General features: G+C 44.0%; 1 protein-coding gene across 1 annotated transcript in view; it reads left to right on the top strand.

The window, feature by feature from the left end:
- Nucleotides 1-22,781, top strand: part of TRHDE (thyrotropin releasing hormone degrading enzyme) — a 1,712,820-nt gene that overhangs the window by 878,472 nt on the left and 811,567 nt on the right. Inside the window, exon 5 of the mRNA XM_069764587.1 lies at nt 4,273-4,386. Within this exon, the coding sequence (XP_069620688.1) occupies nt 4,273-4,386 (114 nt within the window). The remainder of the gene's footprint in view (nt 1-4,272; nt 4,387-22,781) is intronic.

Below are 22,781 nucleotides of genomic sequence, written 5' to 3'. Positions count from 1 at the left end.
GAAACCCCCCACAAGTGACACCATTTTGGAAAGTAGACCCCCTAAGGAACTTATCTGGATGTGTGGTGAGCACTTTGACCCACCAAGTGCTTCACAGAAGTTTATAATGCAGAACCGTAAAAATAAAAAATCATATTTTTTCACAAAAATTATATTTTTGCCCCCAATTTTTTATTTTTCCAAGGGTAAGAGAAGAAATTGGACCTCAAAAGTTGTTGTCCAATTTGTCCCGAGTACGCTGATACCCCATATGTGGCAGTAAACCACTGTTTGGGCGCATGGGAGAGCTCGGAAGGGAAGGAGCGCAGTTTGACTTTTCAATGCAAAATTGACAGAAATTGAGATGGGACGCCATGTTGCGTTTGGAGAGCCACTGATGTGCCTAAACATTGAAACCCCCCACAAGTGACACCATTTTGGAAAGTAGACCCCCTAAGGAACTTATCTAGAGGTGTGGTGAGCACTTTGACCCACCAAGTGCTTCACAGAAGTTTATAATGCAGAACCGTAAAAATAAAAAATCATATTTTTTCACAAAAATTATATTTTTGCCCCCAATTTTTTATTTTTCCAAGGGTAAGAGAAGAAATTGGACCTCAAAAGTTGTTGTCCAATTTGTCCCGAGTACGCTGATACCCCATATGTGGCAGTAAACCACTGTTTGGGCGCATGGGAGAGCTCGGAAGGGAAGGAGCGCCGTTTGACTTTTCAATGCAAAATTGACAGGAATTGAGATGGGACGCCATGTTGCGTTTGGAGAGCCACTGATGTGCCTAAACATTGAAACCCCGCACAAGTGACACCATTTTGGAAAGTAGACCCCCTAAGGAACTTATCTGGATGTGTGGTGAGCACTTTGACCCACCAAGAGCTTCACAGAAGTTTATAATGCAGAGCCATAAAAATAAAACAAAATTTTTTTCCCACAAAAATTATTTTTTAGCCCCCAGTTTTGTATTTTCCCTAGGGTAACAGGAGAAATTGGACCACAAAAGTTGTTGTCCAATTTGTCCTGAGTACGCTGATACCCCATATGTGGGGGGGAACCACCGTTTGGGCGCATGGGAGGGTTCGGAAGGGAAGGAGCGCCATTTGGAATGCAGACTTAGATGGAATGGTCTGCAGGCGTCACATTGCGTTTGCAGAGCCCCTAATGTACCTAAACAGTAGAAACCCCCCACAAGTGACACCATTTTGGAAAGTAGACCCCCTAAGGAACTCATCTTGATGTGTTGTGAGAGCTTTGAACCCCCAAGTATTTCACTACAGTTTATAACGCAGAGCCATGCAAATAAAAAATATTTTTTTTCCACAAAAATTATATTTTAGCCCCCAGTTTTGTATTTTTCCAAGGTTAGCAGGAGAAATTGGACCCTAAATGTTGTTGTCCAATTTGTCGTGAGTACGCTGATACCCGATATGTGGGGGGGAACCACCGTTTGGGCGCATGGGAGGGCTCGGAAGGGAAGGAGCATCATTTGGAATGCAGACTTAGATGGATTGGTCTGCAGGCGTCACATTGCGTTTGCAGAGCCCCTAATGTACCTAAACAGTAGAAACCCCCCACAAGTGACCCCATATTGGAAACTAGACCCCTCAATGAACTTATCTAGATGTGTTGTGAGAACTTTGAACCCCCAAGTGTTTCACTACAGTTTATAACGCAGAGCCGTGAAAATAAAAAATCTTTTTGTTTTCCCACAAAAATTATTTTTTAGCCCCCAGTTTTGTATTTTCCCAAGGGTAACAGGAGAAATTGGTCCACAAAAGTTGTTGTCCAATTTGTCCTGAGTACGCTGATACCCCATATGTTGGGGTAAACCCCTGTTTGGGCACACAGGAGAGCTCGGAAGGGAAGGAGCACTGTTTTACTTTTTCAACGCAGAATTGGCTGGAATTGAGATCGGACGCCATGTCGTGTTTGGAGAGCCCCTGATGTGCCGAAACAGTGGAAACCCCCCAATTATAACTGAAACCCTAATCTAAACACACCCCTAACCCTAATTCCAACGGTAACCCTAACCACACCTCTAACCCTGACACACCCCTAACCCTAATCCCAACCCTATTCCCAACTGTAAATGTAATCTAAACCCTAACCCTAACTTTAGCCCCAACCCTAACTGTAGCCCCAACCCTAACCCTAGCCCTAACCCTAACCCTAACCCTAGCCCTAACCCTAGCCCTAACCCTAGCCCTAACCCTAGCCCTAACCCTAGCCCTAGCCCTAACCCTAGCCCTAACCCTAGCCCTAACCCTAGCCCTAACCCTAACCCTAGCCCTAACCCTAGCCCTAACCCTAACCCTAGCCCTAGCCCTAACCCTAGCCCTAACCCTAGCCCTAACCCTAACCCTAACCCTAACCCTAGCCCTAACCCTAGCCCTAACCCTAGCCCTAACCCTAGCCCTAACCCTAGCCCTAACCCTAACCCTAGCCCTAACCCTAGCCCTAATGGGAAAATGGAAATAAATACATTTTTTTTTATTTTTCCCTAACTAAGGGGGTGATGAAGGGGGGTTTGATTTACTTTTATAGCGAGTTTTTTAGCGGATTTTTATGATTGGCAGCCGTCACACACTGAAAGACCCTTTTTATTGCAAAAAATATTTTTTGCAATACCACATTTTGAGAGCTATAATTTTTCCATATTTTGGTCCACAGAGTCATGTGAGGTCTTGTTTTTTGCGGGACGAGTTGACGTTTTTATTGAAAACATTTTTGGGCACGTGACTTTTTTTATCGCTTTTTATTCCGATTTTTGTGAGGAAGAATGACCAAAAGCCAGCTATTCATGAATTTCTATTGGGGGAGGCGTTTATACCGTTCCGCGTTTGGTAAAATTGATAAATCAGTTTTATTCTTCGGGTCAGTACGATTACAGCGATACCTCATTTATATCATTTTTTTATGGTTTGGTGCTTTTATACGATAAAAACTATTTTACAGAAAAAATAATTATTTTTGTATCGCTTTATTCTCAGGACTATAACTTTTTTATTTTTTTGCTGATGATGCTGTATGGCGGCTCTTTTTTTGCGGGACAATATGACGCTTTCAGCGGTACCATGGTTATTTATATCTGTCCTTTTGATCGCGTGTTATTCCACTTTTTGTTCGGCGGTATGATAATAAAGCGTTGTTTTTTGCCTCGTTTTTTTTTTTTTTTTCTTACGGTGTTTACTGAAGGGGTTAACTAGTGGGACAGTTTTATAGGTCGGGTCGTTACGGACGCGGCGATACTAAATATGTGTACTTTTATTGGTTTTTTTTTTTTATTTAGATGAAGAAATGTATTTATGGGAATAATATTTTTTTTTTTTTTCATTATTTTGAAATATTTTTTTTTTTTTTTTTTTACACATTTGGAAAATTTTTTTTTTACTTTTTTACTTTGTCCCAGGGGGGGACATCACAGATCAGTGATCTGACAGTTTGCACAGCACTCTGTCAGATCACTGATCTGATATGAGTGCAGGCTGCTTCACAGTGCCTGCTCTGAGCAGGCTCTGTGAAGCCACCTCCCTCCCTGCAGGACCCGGATCCGCGGCCATCTTGGATCCGGGGCTCGAGCAGGGAGGGAGGTGAGGAGACCCTCGCAGCAACGCGATCACATCGCGTTGCTGCGGGGGGCTCAGGGAAGCCCGCAGGGAGCCCCCTCCCTGCGCGGTGCTTCGCTGCACCGCCGGCACATCGCGATCATCTTTGATCGCGGTGTGCCAGGGGTTAATGTGCCGGGGGCGGTCCGTGACCGCTCCTGGCACATAGTGCCGGATGTCAGCTGCGATAAGCAGCTGACACCCGGCCGCGATCGGCCGCGCTCCCCCCGTGAGCGCGGCCGATCGGCTATGACGTACTATCCCGTCCAGGGTCAGATAAGCCCAGGGCACCTCGACGGGATAGTACGTCTAAGGTCACAGAGGGGTCAATGCAGGTAATGAGTTGATTAGGAGCGTCTAACAGGTCTGTAGGAGCCAGAACTCTTAATGGTTGGTAGGGGATCAAATATTTGTTTCTCACTGTAAAATGCAAATAAATTTATATAATTTATACAATGTGATTTTCTGGATTTTATTTTTGATATTCCATCTCTCAATGTTAAACTTAACCAACTCTAAAAATTATAGACTGTTCACGTCTCTGTCAGTGGCTAAACTTACAAAATCAGCAAGGGATCAAATACTTATCTCCCCCTCTGTACATAATATTGTTTCATTAAACATTGAACTCTACACCAGGAGTATCTAAAGATTTAAATTCTGTTTATCTCACAGTGGTTTGGAGATCTAGTAACTCCTGTATGGTGGGAAGATGTGTGGCTAAAGGAAGGCTTAGCTCATTACTTTGAGTTTGTTGGAACAGACTACCTCTATCCTGGATGGAACATGGTAAGGCTCACATAAGATTTGTAAATATACACAGCAATTTTATTAAATACACATTAAACTATGTATCTCTAATATATTTTATTATCTAAGAGACCCAGTGGTCTTCTTTGATGTGCTCTGCTGTGAATTTCTCAGAAAATATAATTGTTTTAAAATGTAGCTTAAATATTAAATTTGCTATAATACAATGAGACTTTTAGATGTTCCTTTATGACAATAAGCAACACTGACTCAAAAACACATTTAACCCCTTAGTCACCATGCCAATTTAGACCTTAATAACCAAGCCAATTTTTACAATTCTGATCACTGTCACTTTGAAGTTATAGCTCTCGAATGGTTAAATGGATTGAACTGATTCCAAGATTGTTTTTTTCCATATATATTATACTTCATCATAGTGGTAAAATTTATTTGATATGACTTGCTTTTATTCCTGAAAAAATTGAAATTAGGCAAAAATGTTGAAAATTTAGCAATTTTCTAATTTTAAATTTTTGTGCCCTTAACTCAAGAGACTCATGTCACACAAAATAGTCAATGAATAACATTTCCCACATGTCAACGTCACAGCAGAACAATTTTGGCAACATAATTTTTTTTACTAAGAAGTTATAAGTGCTAAACATTGAATATCAATTTCTCATTTTTCTAACAAAATTTACAAAACCATTTTTTTGGGACCACCTCACATTTGAAGTGACTTTGGGGGGTCAAAATGACAGAAAATACCTAAAACTTAAACCATTCAAAAAATACCCCTAAAGGTGTTCAATACCACATTCAAGAAGTTTATTAACCCTCCAGGTGCTTCACGTGAACTAAAGCATTGTGGAAGGAAAAAAATAGCATTTAACTTTTTTCACAAAAAAATTACTTTAGACACAAACTGTTTCATTTTCTCTAATGTATCAGGAGAAAATGGATCACAAAATTTGTTGTGCAATTTCACCTGAGTGCACAGATACCCTTTATGTGGGGAAAATCCACTGTTTTGGCGCATGGCAGGACTCAGAAGGGAGGGAGCACCATTGTTGCAATTGGACAAATCCTAATGTGCCTAAACAGTGGAAAACCCCCAATTCTAACTCTAACCCTAACACAGCCCTAACCCAAACTCACTCCTAACTCTAATTCCAACCCAATCCCTAACCGCAAACATAACCCCAACACAACCCTAAAGGTACTATCACATTAAGCGACGCTGCAGCGATATAGACAACGATGCCGATCGCTGCAGCATCGCTGTTTGGTCGCTGGAGAGCTGTCACACAGACAGCTCTCCAGCGACCAACGATGCCGAAGTCCCCGGGTAACCAGGGTAAACATTGGGTTACTAAGTGCAGGGCCGCGCTTAGTAACCCGATGTTTACCCTGGTTACCATTGTAAATGTAAAAAAAAACCACTACATACTTACATTCCGGTGTCTGGTCACGTCCCTTGCTTTCAGCTTCCCGCACTGACTTATTTTTATCTAAGAGGGTGACAAAGGCGAGTTACTCCTTTGTTTTACACATTGGCAGCAAGGCCAGCACTGCTGCATAGTCATACGCACCCCATTACGCCTTGGAACCCACATACTGGATGGGCCAATGAAAACCCACTTCACATTCTTCAGTTGGTCCTGCCATACTGTTTCCTTATGCATTGAATGCAAGGGCCGCCTTTACCTAAATTTGCATGCAACACAATCCCCCCTTGGAAGAAACATGGAGGAGGGCCTCATAAAAAAACTGTCCCATTACAAAGAAGCGGGTCTCCTAGACTCGTAATGCCCATACACTAAGTGCATGGGCTGACAAACATTTCCCCATGGGGGTACATTTTTAAAAAATATTTTATGGGCATCATAGACACCCTTGCCAAAAATTGGACTAGTTGTAGCAGCACGGAACACGTTAATCCTGGTGATCAAGTGGCGGAAATTGATGAAACGTTGATGAAGGCCTCATTAAAAACTAGGCCCAATGTAAAGGATTGGGTCTCCTAGATTTGTAATGTCCATACACTAAGTGCATGGGCTGACAAACATTTCCCCACGGGGGGTACATTTAAAAAAATATTTTATGGGCATCATAGACACCCTTGCCCAAAAATTAACTGGCTATAGCAGAAAGGAACATGTTAATCCTGGTGATCTAGTGGCAGAGAATGATGAGACGTTGATGAAGGCCTCATTAAAAACTAGGATCAATGTAAAGTAGTGGGTCTCCTAGACTTGTAATACCCATACACTAAGTGCATGGGCTGACACACATTTCCCCATGGCGGGTACATTTTTAAAAAATATTTTATGGATATCATGGAGACCCTTGCCAAAAATTGGACAGACTGTAGCAGAACGGAATACGTTAATCTTGGTGATCTCTTGGCAGAGAATGAAGAGACGTTGATAAAGGCCTCATTAAAAACTAGGTCCCATGTAAAGGAGCGGGTTTCCTAGACTTGTAATGCCCATACACTAAGTGCATGGGCAGACAACATTTCCCCATGGGGAGTATATTTTTAAAAAATATTTTATGGGCATCATAGACACTAGTGATGAGCAAGCACTAAAATGCTAGGGTGCTCGTTGCTCGGATCAAGCAAATTTGAATACTTGGGTACTCGACCCGAGCAACGAGCCCAATGTAAGTCTTTGGGAGACCCGAGTATTTTTACCGCAATCCGTTCAGAGGGTCCATTTAAGGTCTAAAAATGTCTGAAAATGATGGAAACACTGCTCAAATGACACAAGAACATCATGGGAAACTCACTAAAACGAAACCAAAACAGATTTTTCTGGGAAATATGTTAAGGCACATCCTTTGCAGATTCATCTTGTTTCATTTATGAAGGAGGGACTCTTAAAGTCACAGAGCCTATTTTTACTGGTACATCAGGCGGTATTAATCTTCTTAAAGGTGCCATTATTAAACAGTGGGTCTCCTAAACTGTTGTAGATTACACTTTGAGTGGATGGGCCTCCAAGAATTACAACGCACCACTATACCCCTTTCATAAGTTAATGCAAGGCCAGCCCTGCTGCTAATTCATATGCACCCAAGTAAGCCTTTGAACACACATACTGGATGGGCCCATGCAAATCCACTTCATGATATTCATTTTGTACGCCTGCACTCCTTTGTTTTACACATTGGCAGGAAGGCCAGTCCTGCTGCATAGTCAGTCATATGCACCCCATTACGCCTTGGAACCCACATACTGGATGGGCCCATGAAACTCCACTTCACAATATTCATTTTGTACTCCAGTACTCCTTTGTTTTACACATTGGCAGCAAGGCCAGCACTGCTGCATAGTCATACGCACCCCATTACGCCTTGGAACCCACATACTGGATGGGCCAATGAAAATCCACTTCACAATATGCATTTTGTACTCCAATACTCCTTTATTTTGCACATTAGCAACAAGACCAGCCCTGCTGCATAGTCATATGCACCCCATTATGCCTTGGAACCCACATACTGGATGGGCCCATGAAAATCTACTTGACAATATGCATTTTGCATGCCTCTACTCCTGTGTTTTACATATTGGCAGGAAGGCCAGCCCTGCTGCATAATCAGTCATATGCACCCCATTACGCCTTGGAGCCAGGTATGGACCGGGGCTGAAATTCAGCCCTGGCATTTGAAATCACACAGGCCCATGCTGTCCTCATCCCCAAGCACTAGATGGGATATGTTACTTATATTACCCTGCATGGAGGAAAGCAAGATTTACTACAAGACCAATATTTCTAACGATACCTGTGGCCTGCTGTGGTAAGTGACGGAGTCAGCGACTTTGTGCTCCGTCACAATTCTTAACAGTACTGGTGTCCTGATAACACAGATTCTGTTAACAATGGAGCAGCAAGGCAACCCACAACCAGACAGGCCCTTCGGGCATTTGCCCGAAATGCCAGATGGCCAATCCGGCCCTGCATGGAACCCACATACTGGATGGGCCCATGAAAATCCACTTCACAATATGCATTTTGGACTCCCGTACTCCTTTATTTTACACATTGGCAGGAAGGCCAGCCCATTACGCCTTTGAACCCACATACTGGATGGGCCCATGATACTACACTTGTATTTTTTAATGGTTTGATGGTTCCCTCTTTGCAGAATTATTTACAGGAGAATTTGGAAATTTTATTTGCCATGTTTTTTAACACTAAGGCACTAAGGTTCTGAAGCTTTAAAGAAGGCTAATACTTGCAATACAACACAATTTTATTGCAAAGTACAAAATTCAAGGAATAGTATGATTGAATAGTATGAGTGTTAGGACTGGCGGAATGCACCGAGTAAATAATATGTGTTCGCAGTCTGGGGTCCACCGTGCAGGAGAGAACCCGCTGCTGGCAAATGGCGGCACTATATGGCAGTGGAAACGAACTCTGTTACATCACAGAGCCATAGTACCGCACCAAGAGCGCAAGCCAGAAGTCACAGAATCCAATTGCAAGACTCGGGATTGGGTTCGTCTAGATCATTTGCACTCGACACCGCAACTGGGTGTCAGAATAACCTAAAGTAATTTGAAGCACAAGAGTGCGACCAATGCCGTACTGGCAGACGCCATTAACCACCCAGGCTTGGGTTGGAAAGTGCTTTAAAAACGCAAGGCGCCGCACTGGCGGTCACAGCAATAGACACTGTAACATATGTTTAGTGCTGAGACGCTGTAGTTTATGCTTAATGCTGATAGCTCAGCCAGGCGCTAGATAGCATACATCCACCTTTTGCGAACAGTCACACACAAGGGAGGGAATGTTTAAAGAATGACTTGCTCTCACCAACACACATATGTTTTCAAATGTACACTAGCACATGGCCGTGCAGCCATGCAAACCTTTTATAGCTGCAGCAAGTACAGGACCTTCCCAGAAGCACCAATGGGAGGCTGATACAGAAGTTGAGCACCTTCTGGACCTTCCTAGAGGACCAATGAGATTTGCTGCAGTATCTAAGCATGTGACCCTTGATCTCCAATGAGAGATCTTGCCCTGGGCATGCTCAGAAGAGAAAAAGCAGGACTGCTCGCCGCTGCCCAGTACTGGCTACAATGGCAGAAGCTGGAGAGGCAGCAGCAACCCTTTGCACATAGTCAGACTGAGCAAGATGCAGGGACCGACATCTCCGCTGAGTAGCCTTCACTGTGTCAGGAGAAGAATATGAGAACGCAGTGGAGATGGACCGAGATTCCCCCTGTGCAGAGGCGGGAACTCGATCCCTAACATTACCCCCCTCCTAGACCCCCCTCCTTGGACCTCGCCACGCTCAAAGGCAGCAATGAGCTGCGGAGCCCAAATATTCTCAGCAGGCTCCCAGGACCTTTCCTCAGGACCATAACCCTTCCAGTCCACCAGATAAAAATTTTGTCACGTACCACCTTGCACCCCAAAATAGCATTCACCTCGTAATCGTCCGTAGACGAACCCGATGTCCCGGCAGATAACTCAGAAAACCCGGACATGTATACGGGATTCAGGAGGGACACATGAAAGGTGTCGGTGATACCCAGGTGTGGTGGAAGGGCCAGACGGTAGACCACTAGGTTAACCTGTTCAAGAACCTTGAAGGGACCCAAGTAGCGAGGAGCAATCTTATTGGACTCAACTCATAACCTGATGTTACAGGCGGAGAGCCACACTAAGTCACCAGGAGCAAAGGTCGGAGTGGGGCACCGATGTGCGGAGAACCTCATTCTCTAATTGGAGGCCCAAATGGTATCCTGAGTGCGTTCCCAAATGTCCCATGCTTCCACAGCCATGTCTGCCACCCTGGAGTTGGCGGAACACACAGGCATAGGCACAGGTACCCACGGGTGCTGACCATAGTTTAGGAGGAATGGGGTCTGTCCAGTGGAGTCGGCTACGGTGTTGTTCAGTGCCAACTCCGCCCACAGTAGCAAGGATGCCCAGTCATCCTGCCTGGCTGAAACAAAATGTCGCAGATATGTGACCAAGGTCTGGTTGGCCCTCTCCACCAACCCATTCGTCTCGGGATGATATGCAGAAGAGAGATTCAACTCAATACTGAGAAGGCAACAAAGCTCTCTCCAGAACCAAGACGCAAACTGGGGACCCCGGTCACTGACAATTTTGTCCGGCATACCGTGTAAGATGTGTTTTATAAACAACGCTGCCAAGGCCCGTGCAGAAGGTAACCGTGGAAATGGCACAAAATGCACCATTTTAGAAAAATGATCGGTGATAACCCAAATGATGGTACAGCCTTGAGACTTGGGCAAGAACACCGCAAAGTCCATCTAGACCATCTCCCAGGGCCTGTCTGTCACCAGCAAAGGATAGAGTAACCCAGCTGGCCATTGTCGAGGAAACTTATTTTTGACGCAGGAGACACATGCCCGAAAATAATCCCTGATGTCACGGACCATATGTGGCCACCAGTACGTCCTCCCCAGCAGCTCAGATGTCCTCTTTGTCCCAAAATGTCCCCCCACCCTGGACGAATGAGCCCAAGAGAGAACCTCCGTTCCCAAATTAATGGGTGTGAAAGTCTTGCCCGGAGGCACTGACTCTAGCAATACTGGAGCTACGGTTCTCAGGCTCTCAGAAGGGACAAAAAGCCGGGGCTCCCCTTCCTCCTCCTCAGAAGACACAACAGAGCGAGAGAGGGCATCAGCACGAATGTTCTTCTCTCCAGCGAGATAATGGAGGGTGAAGTGGAACCTGGAGAAGAGCAAGGACCATCTGGCCTGATGAGAATTTAGCCGCTGGGCTGTTTGTAAGTAAACCAAGTTTTTGTGGTCCCTGAAGACTTGGAAGGGAAAGCGAGCCCCCTGCACATTATACATGTGCCAGGTACCCCAGTTTTGGCATCTGTCTTAGTCATGTTTCTCTGGTCTTATATAGTGATTCACACTATGTAGTACCTCTAATCTCACCCAGACCTTCAAGTGGCCAGCTTTCAAGGTTGTATGAAACTGAGATATAATGGAGTCATCAGATGAGGGGCCATAAACACCTAGAATATAAAAGCCACAAGGATTTAGATCAAACCACCTCAGGCAGAGTTTCAGTAAATCTTAATGTTTTACAATGACAAACAGCAAACATATAGAGGCTTAGAACTGTTTGTGAAGTGAATAAACAAACATTTCTCAAGATTGTGTCACTATGAGCATTGTCTGTCACATCTGTAAATGTTTTACAAGAAATGGAGCTATGTAATTGTCTGAATGCATTCGGTATACAGTATTTTAATCTGGATTCCAAATCGCCATTTGTATATTCGCCATTTGTACATTTGATGCAGCCAAAGTTATGGCTCTCAAGGAGAGAAACTAATATAGTGGAAAAAGAAATATTTTGTAATGAACTACTGAGCCAAACTAACAGCATTGCTTTATCAAAATTATATGAAGTGTAGTGTGTCCAATTTGAGCAACCAGGCAACACAAAAAGGAGCTTTTCAAGTGAGCTCTTTAAGGTACACATGTTAAGAAATCTTTGCTAACAAGGATGTAATTTCACCAATGGGGGGTACCTTTTTTAAAAATATACTATTGCCACCACAGCCCCCCCTTGATCAAAATTCTGTGGCCTATAACAATACAGAACACGTTCACCCAGGTCAGGTCGTCGGAGATAAGGAAGAGACATTGCAGAAAATTGAGTTAAGAAGTAGGCCCAATGTAGGGGTGTGGGTCTCTGAGACTTGTAATGGAGTGCATGAGCTGACAAACAGTTCCCCAAAGGGGGTACCTTTTCTAAAACTATACTATTGCTATCACAGCCCCTCTTGCCCAACAGTTACCGGCCTATATCAGTACAGAACACGTTCACCCAGGTCATGTAGTCAGAGATAAGCAAGATATATTGCAGGAAACCAAGTGAAGAAGTAGGTCAAATGTAGGGGTGTGGGTCTCGGATACTTGTAATGGAGGGCATGAGCTGCAAAGAATTCCCCAATGGGGGGTCCTTTTTTAATAAATAAAATAGTGCCATCACAGCCCCCTTGCCCAAAATTCACCAGCTTATAACAGTACACAGCATGGTCACCCTGATCATCTAGTGGCAGTTAAAGAAGAGACATTGCAGGAGACAGAGTTAAGAAGTAGGCCCAATGTAGGGGTGTGGGTCTCTCAGACTTGTAATGGAGGGCATGATCTGACACACAATTCCCCAATTGGGGTATCTTTTTTAATAAATAAACTAGTACCATCACAACCTCCTTGCCCAAATTTCAGTGGCCTATCACAGTACAGACCACATTCACCCTGGTCAATTAGTGGGTCTGGATGACGAGGATGAGGATGAGGAGGAGCATAACAAACAGACCAAATCTGGAAGCGTATACCAATGTGTGGTTGTGAAGAGGTGCATGAGAATACACCTCCCCAAAACAGAGACTGTATTTGAGGTTATGTTTCACTGTTTTCACTTTTTGGTGTACAGAAGTCTTTCCCAATCCAGCCCTTGTTCATTTTTATAAGAGTCAGCCTGTCAGCATTTTTAGTTGACAGGCGGATGTGCTTATCTGTTATAATTCCACCAGCAAAACTAAACCCCCCCCTTTGAGAGAATGCTAGCAGCAGAGCAGGCCAGGACCTCCAAGGCATAAAGAGCCAGTTCATGCCATGTGTCCATCTTTGATACACATTAATTAAAGGCACAGATGAATCACGAAGGAAGGTTGTACAATCTGCAAGATACTCCCTCACCATCTTCCCAAACATTGCACTTCTTGTGACAGCACACCTTGCCTCTGTGCCTCACGATGGGAGGGTCTGAGAAAACTGTCCCAGAACTTTGCCATTGTTCTCCTGCCTGAGCTGGATTGTAGTTATGTCTCTCTCGCTTGGACTCCTTGGTTGTACAACAAACTCTGACGTCTGCTGCCAGCGTTCTCACATGGGAATTTTCTAAGTAATTCCGCTACAAAGACCCTCTGGTACTGCAACATTTTAGTACACCTCTCTGCCTCTGGCAGAAGAGATTGAAGGTTCTCCTTGTAGCGTGGGTCTAGAAGTGTCACTAACCAGTAATGAGTGTCACCCAAAATTTTTATAATGCGAGGGTAAAGTGAAAAGCAGCGCAACATAAAGTCAGCTATGCGTGCAAGACTGCTTCCTGTTTCTTACAATGCTCTGCTGGAATTTTAGACCATTCTTCTTTGGCAAACTGCTCCAGGTCCCTAATATTTGAAGGGTGCCTTCTCCAAACTGCCATTTTTAGATCTCTCCACAGGTGTTTTATGGGATTCAGGTCTGGACTGGCCACCTTAGAAGTCTCCAGTGCTTTCTCTCAAACCATTTTCTAGTGCTTTTTGAAGTGTGTTTTGGGTCATTGTCCTGCTGGAAGACCCATGACCTCTGAGGGAGACCCAGCTTTTTCACACTGGGCCCTACATTATGCTGCAAAATTTGTTGGTAGTCTTCAGACTTCATAATGCCATGCACATGGTCAAGCAGTCCAGTGCCAGAGGCAGCAAAGCAACCCCAAAACATCAGGGAACCTCTGCCACGTTTGACTGTAGGGATCGTGTTCTTTTCTTTGAATGCCTTTTTTCTCCTGTAAACTCTGTTGATGCCTTTGCCCAAAAAGCTCTACTTTTGTCTCATCTGACCAGAGAACATTCTTTCAAAACGTTTTAGGCTTTTTCAGGTAAGTTTTGGCAAACTCCAGCCTGGCTTTTTTATGTCTCGGGGTAAGAAGTGGGGTCTTCCTGGGTCTCCTACCATACAGTCCCTTTTCATTCAGATGCCGATGGATAGTACGGGTTGACACTGTTGTACCATCGGACTGCAGGGCAGCTTAAACTTGTTTGGATGTTAGTCTAGGTTCTTTATCCAACATCTGCACAATCTTGCGTTGAAATCTCTTGTCAATTTTTCTTTTCCATCCACATCTAGGGAGGTTAGCCACAGTGCCATGGGCTTTAAACTTCTTGATGACACTGCGCACGGTAGACACAGGAACATTCAGGTCTTTGCAGATGGACTTATAGCCTTGAGATTGCTCATGCTTCCTCCCAATTTGGTTTCTCAAGTCCTCAGACAGTTCTTCTTTCTTTTCTCCATGCGTAATGTGGTACACACAAGGACACAGGACAGGGGTTGAGTCAACTTTAATCCATGTCAACTGGCTGCAAGTGTGATTTAGTTATTGCCAACACCTGTTAGGTGCCACAGGTAAGTTACAGGTGCTGTTAATTACACAAATTAGGGAAGCATCACATGATTTTTTGAACAGTGTGAATACTTTTGTCCACCCCTTTTTATGTTTGGTGTGGAATTATATCCAATGTGGCTTTAGGACAATTCCTTTTTGTGTTTTTTGACAAATTAAATGAAGATAATAATACCAAAGAATTGCAATCATTTTCAGGAAGAAACTGAGTATTATCTGACAGAATTGCAGGGGTGTTAATACTTTTGGCCATGACTGTATGTCTGACATCCATGTCCACTCCTGAGGTCTTATGTTTTGAGTCTGAACTGAATATCGAGGGCCTTGTTGACGTTGGTAGTCAAAAACTGCCCTCTTCTGCTCACAAATCCTTTCCAACATATGCAGCGTAGAGTTCCCGCTTGTGGGGACATCATACACCCGTTGGTGAGCTGGAAGCTGCAAACGCTGCTGAAGCACGTGAAGGGTGGCTAAGCTGTAGCTGACTTTCTAAAAAGTGCAGACAGATGGTGTACTTTCACTAGCAGATTTGGCAGCTCTGAGTAGCTTTTTAGAAAATGTTGAACCGTGAGGTTAAGCACATGGGCCAGGCAAGGTACGTGTGTGAGCTCACTTTGCCTCGGAGCTGCCACCAGGTTCCCACCATTGTCACACATGACCATGTCTGGCATTAAGTTCAGCGGTGTCATCCAAAAATCTGACTGCTCTTTCAGCGCTGTCTACAACTTTTCAGCATTGTGCGGTTTGTCACCTAAGCAGATTAGCCTCAGCACAGCCTGTTGATGCTTGGCTGAGGCAGTGCTGAATTTCTTCCAGATTCTGACTGAAGTGTTCATTTCAGAGATGCAGGTTGAAGAGAATGAGGAGGAGGAGGTGCAGGTGCTTTAGAATGTGGGGGCAATCCTGATTGATGTAGGGCCTGCAATCCTCAGTGTGGGGAGGATGTGTTCATCCCAAGGTCTGACTGGGTCATGGCTTCCACTATGTTAACCCAGTGTGCCATCAGTGAGATGTACTGTCCCTGCCCTCATGCACTTGTCCATGTGTCTGTGGTTAGAATGACTTTCCTAGTAACAGCATTGTTGAGGGCACCGGTAATGTTGTGGGACACGTGCTGGTGTAATGCTGGTATGGCACATCGGCAGAAATAGTGGTGACTTGGAAACGAGTACCTTGGGAAGGCTGCCACCATCAGGTTGCAGAAATCTTCCATCTCAATGAGAATCAAAGGCAACATTTCGAGAGCAAACAGACGAGAAATGTTAGAATTTCGTACTGTGGCCTGTGGGGTGTTGGCTGTGTATTTCCGCTTGTGTTTCAATAACTGGGGTACAGACAACTGAAAGCTGTGCTGGGACAACAACTGGTGCAGGGCATGAGGAACCTTCATATGGATCGTGGACTGGGGTTTGGCTTCTATGCAAAACAGTGGAAGAAGCACTGGGGTCACCTGCAGACAGTGTTCCTGGAGATTGGGGTTCAACCCACAAAGTCTGGTGCTTTGCTGCCATGTGCCTGGTCATGCTGGTGGTGGTCAGGCTGGTAGTTTTGCTACACCTGCTGATGCGTGCATGGCAGGTGCTGCAAATGTTCTGTTTGAGGCTTTTGGCAAAGTTTTAAAAAATTAACCAGAATCGGGAAGATCTAACAGTTGGAATGGCAACTTCTGTCATGTTGGTGTTATGGAGAACGGATGCATGTCTTCTGTCTGTGGCTACCACACTGCTTCTTCCTGCCTGTTGGGGTGCTATGCCTCCTTCCCCATGCGTGCTTCTGTCCTCGCTCTGCATGCCCTCCTGCCAGGTTGGGTCAGTTACTATGTCATCCACCACTTCATCTTCCATATCCGCACCATGCTCCTCCTCCTGACTTTCTGGCAATTGTGTCTCATCATCATCCACCTCTTGCAACACTTTCTCACCATCACCTTCTTGTGACCGTGGCTTCTCAAGTCTTTGGACATCGTTAAATGCGATCTCATCTTGTCCCACTTCAAGATGACCGTCCGAGAGTCCGAAATCTTTAAAGGGAAAACTGAACAGCTCTTCGGAGTGTACAAGTGTGGGATCAGTTTTCTCAGGGCACTCGGAATGGTGGGAGGAAGGAGGATCAGGGTGAGTGATATGTGGTCCACACTCATGGCTACTCAGACTTGACTGTGTGGAAGACGTGGAGGTGGTAATGGCTAAGTGACTCCAAGCATTATCCGCTATCCAACCAACAAGTGTTTCACACTGCTATAGTGGTGTGCTGGGTCCCCTAGAAACTGGGACAGGAAGGTCGAGCCAGAAGATGTGGGTCTTTGTTGTGGCCCACTTTCAACTTTGCCATGGCCTCGTACACTGCATGCACCATCAGCATCACATCCACTTCCCTGTCCCTTGCCCCTTGCCTTGCCCATTTTAAATGGACTTCTGAAATATTTTGAAAGTTCAATACAAATGGATTAATTTTGAGAAACCTTATATGTGATCAGGATGCCTGAAAAGCAACGATTTTGACACCACAGATACACCAGGCGTCTGACAGAGATAACAGACTGTTTAAATATGTGGCCTTTTAAAAAATTAAATAAATAACCATTAAATACTGAGTAGTCCAAGGCTAGCAGACAAAACATTGCAATGTATGACTGCAAAGTGAGGATTTTGAACCTCAAATACACCAGGCGTCTGACGGAGATAACAGACTGTTTAAATATGTGGCCTTAAAAAACAAAAATAAATAAATACTAAATACTGAGAAGACCAAGGATAGCAGACAAAAAAAATGCAATGTATGCCTGAAAAGCAAGAATTTGGAGACCACAGATAGACCAGGCGTCAGACGGAGATAACAGACTGATCTAAATGTGGCCTTGATATTTTGGGGCCCACCAAAATTGTGTCAATAAGTAGGCTATGACACAAAAAAATAAAATTGGAGTACTAAAATTGTAAAATATTTAGCGCAATGATATGCGTGTGGTGTACAAACCACAAAGTGATAAATATTGTACTGCAATGACCAGGCTGTAGTCTGCAGCATGGCCACGCAAATAAATGTAGAAAAAGGGGGGCTATGGATTGCTTTCTAATAAAATGAGCAGGTATAAGCTGCAAAAAAGTAAAATTGCCACGGATACCTGCAGCTACGTATGTACAGTATGTATATATATATATATATATATATATACATACATACATACAATACACAGCAGCAGACAGCAATGGAGTTTTTTGAGGTATGCAGTGAGATCTGTAGATCACAAACAGTGCCTGCAGGCCTTACACTGATGTGCATATGCGCACATAGACTCCCCTGCCTACTTAGCACTGCAATCTATGAACCCCGAATTAGCCCTAAAAAAGACTGTTGGCTTATCAGGATTTGTGGATTGAACACTAGTAGACCAACACTAACTAATAATTGTAAGAATTTGACCCTATCTCAGCAGCTGCTCTCCCTAAATTAGCTGATTCTGGAGCAGAATTCGGCGAGCTAATCACTGTAATGCCACAACAAAGATGGCTGCGGTATTAGAGTGCATGGCTGACAATCCCTGCACTGTCATTGGCTCTCTGAAAAGCGCCAAAATTAAGAGGAGGAGACACGAGCTACCAATAAATAATCCCAGAAATACTCGGTTGTCGCCAAGTACACCAAGCATAGTGAAACTTGGGCAAGTACCGTATTAAGAGGAAGAGACACGAGCTCCCGCCGAATAATCCCAGAAATATAGAAGGTAGATTTGCATGTTCTTAGATTTCCATAACCTAGCTGTGGTAGGCAGCATGAACAAGCAACTAAATGTTTAAATAAGGGGCTATGGATTGCTTTAGAATAAAAGAGGCAGGTATCAGGTGAAGAAAAAAAAAGCCACAGAAAACTGTAGCTAGATATATATTAAATAAGCAGCAGCAGAGCTTTTGGAGGTATGCAGTGAGAGCTATGGACTCACATACAGTGCCTGCAGGCCTTGCACTGATGTGGATATGCGCACATAGACTCCCATGCCTATCTAGCGCTGCAATCTTGGGACCTCCGAATTAGCCCTAAAAAGGACTGTTGGTTTCTCAGGAGTTGTGGACTGAACAGTTGCAGACTTACACTAAGTATTAAAAGCACGATTTTGACCTTATCTCAGCAGCAGCTCTCCCTACACTCGCTAAGTCCAGAGCACAATGCGGCGAGCAGGTCGGCACCAGGTCTCTTATAAACTTGATGACACTGTGCAGCCAGCCAATCACTGTAATACCACAACAAAGATGGCTGCGGCATTACAGTGCATGGATGACAATCCCTGCACTGTCATTGGCGCTCTAAAAAGCGCCAAAATTAAGAGGAGGAAACACAAGCTCCCGCCGAATAATCCAGGAAGTAATTGGTGGTCGCTGAGTACATTGAGCATAGTGATACTTGGGCAAATACCAAGTAGTGGTGAGCATGTTCACTCATCACTACATAGAACCAGTTCTGTTAAAAAATGGTTATGTTTCAGTGAATTTTTCTATTCATTATAGAGGCTTGGCCTTAGAAGCTGCCTTTCAGTCTAACTCTGACATACTGTATTTTTCGCTTTATAAGACGCTCGGGATTATAAAAACTTATCACAAACTTTGAGGACAAAAGTAGGAAAACTTTTATTTAATAAAATGGTGGTGCTTCTTCCATGCATCTTATTGCTTACCGGTGGTGGAGGCTGCGGTGAAGCGGGGAACAAGGGTCGCAGCTGGAGGAGGCAGGAGTGGGGTGATGCTGAAGGCCGCAGGCTGGGATAAAGGTTGTGGTGTCAGGTGGTTCTGCTGCAGGTTTCCGGCACTGCTGCACAGTGCTCTGCTGGTGTCTACGGTGCTGTGGGTGCCTGGATGGCACTGCCTGGTGCTGCCACGGTGGTCTCTGGTGCTGCCGGGGCTCTGCCGACATTTTGTGAAAGGCCAGAGCCCTGGCAGTCCCATGATTTCCTGTGCTGTGGTATCTGGGAAAATGACCATCGGGGAAGCGGCACAGGTGCAGATGGATTCTGGGCGTCGAGATCTCGGGAGATGATATTTCAGCACTGAAATCTCATCTTCCGATATCTCGGTGCTGAGATCTCTATTTGCGCATGTGCCACTCCCCTGGCATCAGGCAGCGCCGGCCACGCACCGGCAACACTGAAGACATCAGCACAGCATCGGGCAGAAGCACCGGACATCCGCAGTAGCACCGCTGGACACCCCCACAGCACAGCTGGGCACCAGAGACACGCGCAGAGCACTGGGTAGTAGAGCCAGACTTCCCTTCATCCTAGCCTGCGTCCTGCAGCAACGGTACTGGTAAGGTACATTCGCATTATGAGACGCACCCACATTTTCCCCAAAAATTTTGGAGAAAAAAAGTGCATCTTATAATCCCAAACATACGGCATTTAATATCTAATATTCTCAAGTAATATGAAAGCAGTCAAACAATTGCTAGTTCAAGTACCAAAGCTCTACCTACTGCCTAACATGGAAACAGGAACACATGGGCTACTTGCACAGTGAACAAGTCTGTATGATCATGTTCACACACCACCAAGAAACCTGAAGACACAAAAGAGAATAGTAAAACCAAAAACACTCAGTTTGAAAAAATGTTGCAGTAATCCGCAAGTGCTAGTAAAAGATGTAAAAAACAGGGTATTTGGTTGATACGTTTTTTGCAAAAAATGTATACTAAGCTGCTCTACCAATCTTCACGGTATACCCTTATCAGAGCAGTCCTAACTAATGTATGCAATCCCTATCTGATGTATTTAAAAACCTGATCATCTGTATATAACCTGTGTGAACAGGGTTCAGAGAGGAAAAATCCATGTGTGCATACAGGGTAGAACAGCTTTTGTGCAGATAGCCCAAGAGGAGTGGTGGAACTCCCCAGTCTTGTAGACACAAGAGAACAATTATGGAAACAGGAACACATGGGCTACTTGCACAGTGAACAAGTCTGTATGATCATGTTCACACACCACCAAGAAACCTGAAGACACAAAAGAGAATAGTAAAACCAAAAACACTCAGTTTGAAAAAATGTTGCAGTAATCCGCAAGTGCTAGTAAAAGATGTAAAAAACAGGGTATTTGGTTGATACGTTTTTTGCAAAAAATGTATACTAAGCTGCTCTACCAATCTTCACGGTATACCCTTATCAGAGCAGTCCTAACTAATGTATGCAATCCCTATCTGATGTATTTAAAAACCTGATCATCTGTATATAACCTGTTTGAACAGGGTTCAGAGAGGAAAAAATCCATGTGTGCATACAGGGTAGAACAGCTTTTGTGCAGATAGCCCAAGAGGAGTGGTGGAACTCCCCAGTCTTGTAGACACAAGAGAACAATTATGGAAACAGGAACACATGGGCTACTTGCACAGTGAACAAGTCTGTATGATCATGTTCACACACCACCAAGAAACCTGAAGACACAAAAGAGAATAGTAAAACCAAAAACACTCAGTTTGAAAAAATGTTGCAGTAATCCGCAAGTGCTAGTAAAAGATGTAAAAAACAGGGTATTTGGTTGATACGTTTTTTGCAAAAAATGTATACTAAGCTGCTCTACCAATCTTCACGGTATACCCTTATCAGAGCAGTCCTAACTAATGTATGCAATCCCTATCTGATGTATTTAAAAACCTGATCATCTGTATATAACCTGTGTGAACAGGGTTCAGAGAGGAAAAATCCATGTGTGCATACAGGGTAGAACAGCTTTTGTGCAGATAGCCCAAGAGGAGTGGTGGAACTCCCCAGTCTTGTAGACACAAGAGAACAATTATGGAAACAGGAACACATGGGCTACTTGCACAGTGAACAAGTCTGTATGATCATGTTCACACACCACCAAGAAACCTGAAGACACAAAAGAGAATAGTAAAACCAAAAACACTCAGTTTGAAAAAATGTTGCAGTAATCCGCAAGTGCTAGTAAAAGATGTAAAAAACAGGGTATTTGGTTGATACGTTTTTTGCAAAAAATGTATACTAAGCTGCTCTACCAATCTTCACGGTATACCCTTATCAGAGCAGTCCTAACTAATGTATGCAATCCCTATCTGATGTATTTAAAAACCTGATCATCTGTATATAACCTGTGTGAACAGGGTTCAGAGAGGAAAAATCCATGTGTGCATACAGGGTAGAACAGCTTTTGTGCAGATAGCCCAAGAGGAGTGGTGGAACTCCCCAGTCTTGTAGACACAAGAGAGCAATTATGGAAACAGGAACACATGGGCTACTTGCACAGTGAACAAGTCTGTATGATCATGTTCACACACCACCAAGAAACCTGAAGACACAAAAGAGAATAGTAAAACCAAAAACACTCAGTTTGAAAAAATGTTGCAGTAATCCGCAAGTGCTAGTAAAAGATGTAAAAAACAGGGTATTTGGTTGATACGTTTTTTGCAAAAAATGTATACTAAGCTGCTCTACCAATCTTCACGGTATACACTTATCAGAGCAGTCCTAACTAATGTATGCAATCCCTATCTGATGTATTTAAAAACCTGATCATCTGTATATAACCTGTGTGAACAGCTTTTGTGCAGATAGCCCAAGAGGAGTGGTGGAACTCCCCAGTCTTGTAGACACAAGAGACTTGTTCACTGTGCAAGTAGCCCATGTGTTCCTGTTTCCATAATTGTTCTCTTGTGTCTACAAGACTGGGGAGTTCCACCACTCCTCTTGGGCTATCTGCACAAAAGCTGTTCTACCCTGTATGCACACATGGATTTTTCCTCTCTGAACCCTGTTCACACAGGTTATATACAGATGATCAGGTTTTTAAATACATCAGATAGGGATTGCATACATTAGTTAGGACTGCTCTGATAAGGGTATACCGTGAAGATTGGTAGAGCAGCTTAGTATACATTTTTTGCAAAAAACGTATCAACCAAATACCCTGTTTTTTACATCTTTCACTAGCACTTGCGGATTACTGCAACATTTTTTCAAACTGAGTGTTTTTGGTTTTACTATTCTCTTTTGTGTCTTCAGGTTTCTTGGTGGTGTGTGAACATGATCATACAGACTTGTTCACTGTGCAAGTAGCCCATGTGTTCCTGTTTCCATAATTGTTCTCTTGTGTCTACAAGACTGGGGAGTTCCACCACTCCTCTTGGGCTATCTGCACAAAAGCTGTTCTACCCTGTGTGCACACATGGATTTTTCCTCTCTGAACCCTGTTCACACAGGTTATATACAGATGATCAGGTTTTTAAATACATCAGATAG

This window comes from Ranitomeya imitator, chromosome 4, assembly GCF_032444005.1.
Source record: "Ranitomeya imitator isolate aRanImi1 chromosome 4, aRanImi1.pri, whole genome shotgun sequence".
Classification (NCBI taxonomy): Eukaryota; Metazoa; Chordata; class Amphibia; order Anura; family Dendrobatidae; genus Ranitomeya; species Ranitomeya imitator.
This window is presented reverse-complemented; position numbering and strand designations above follow the sequence as displayed.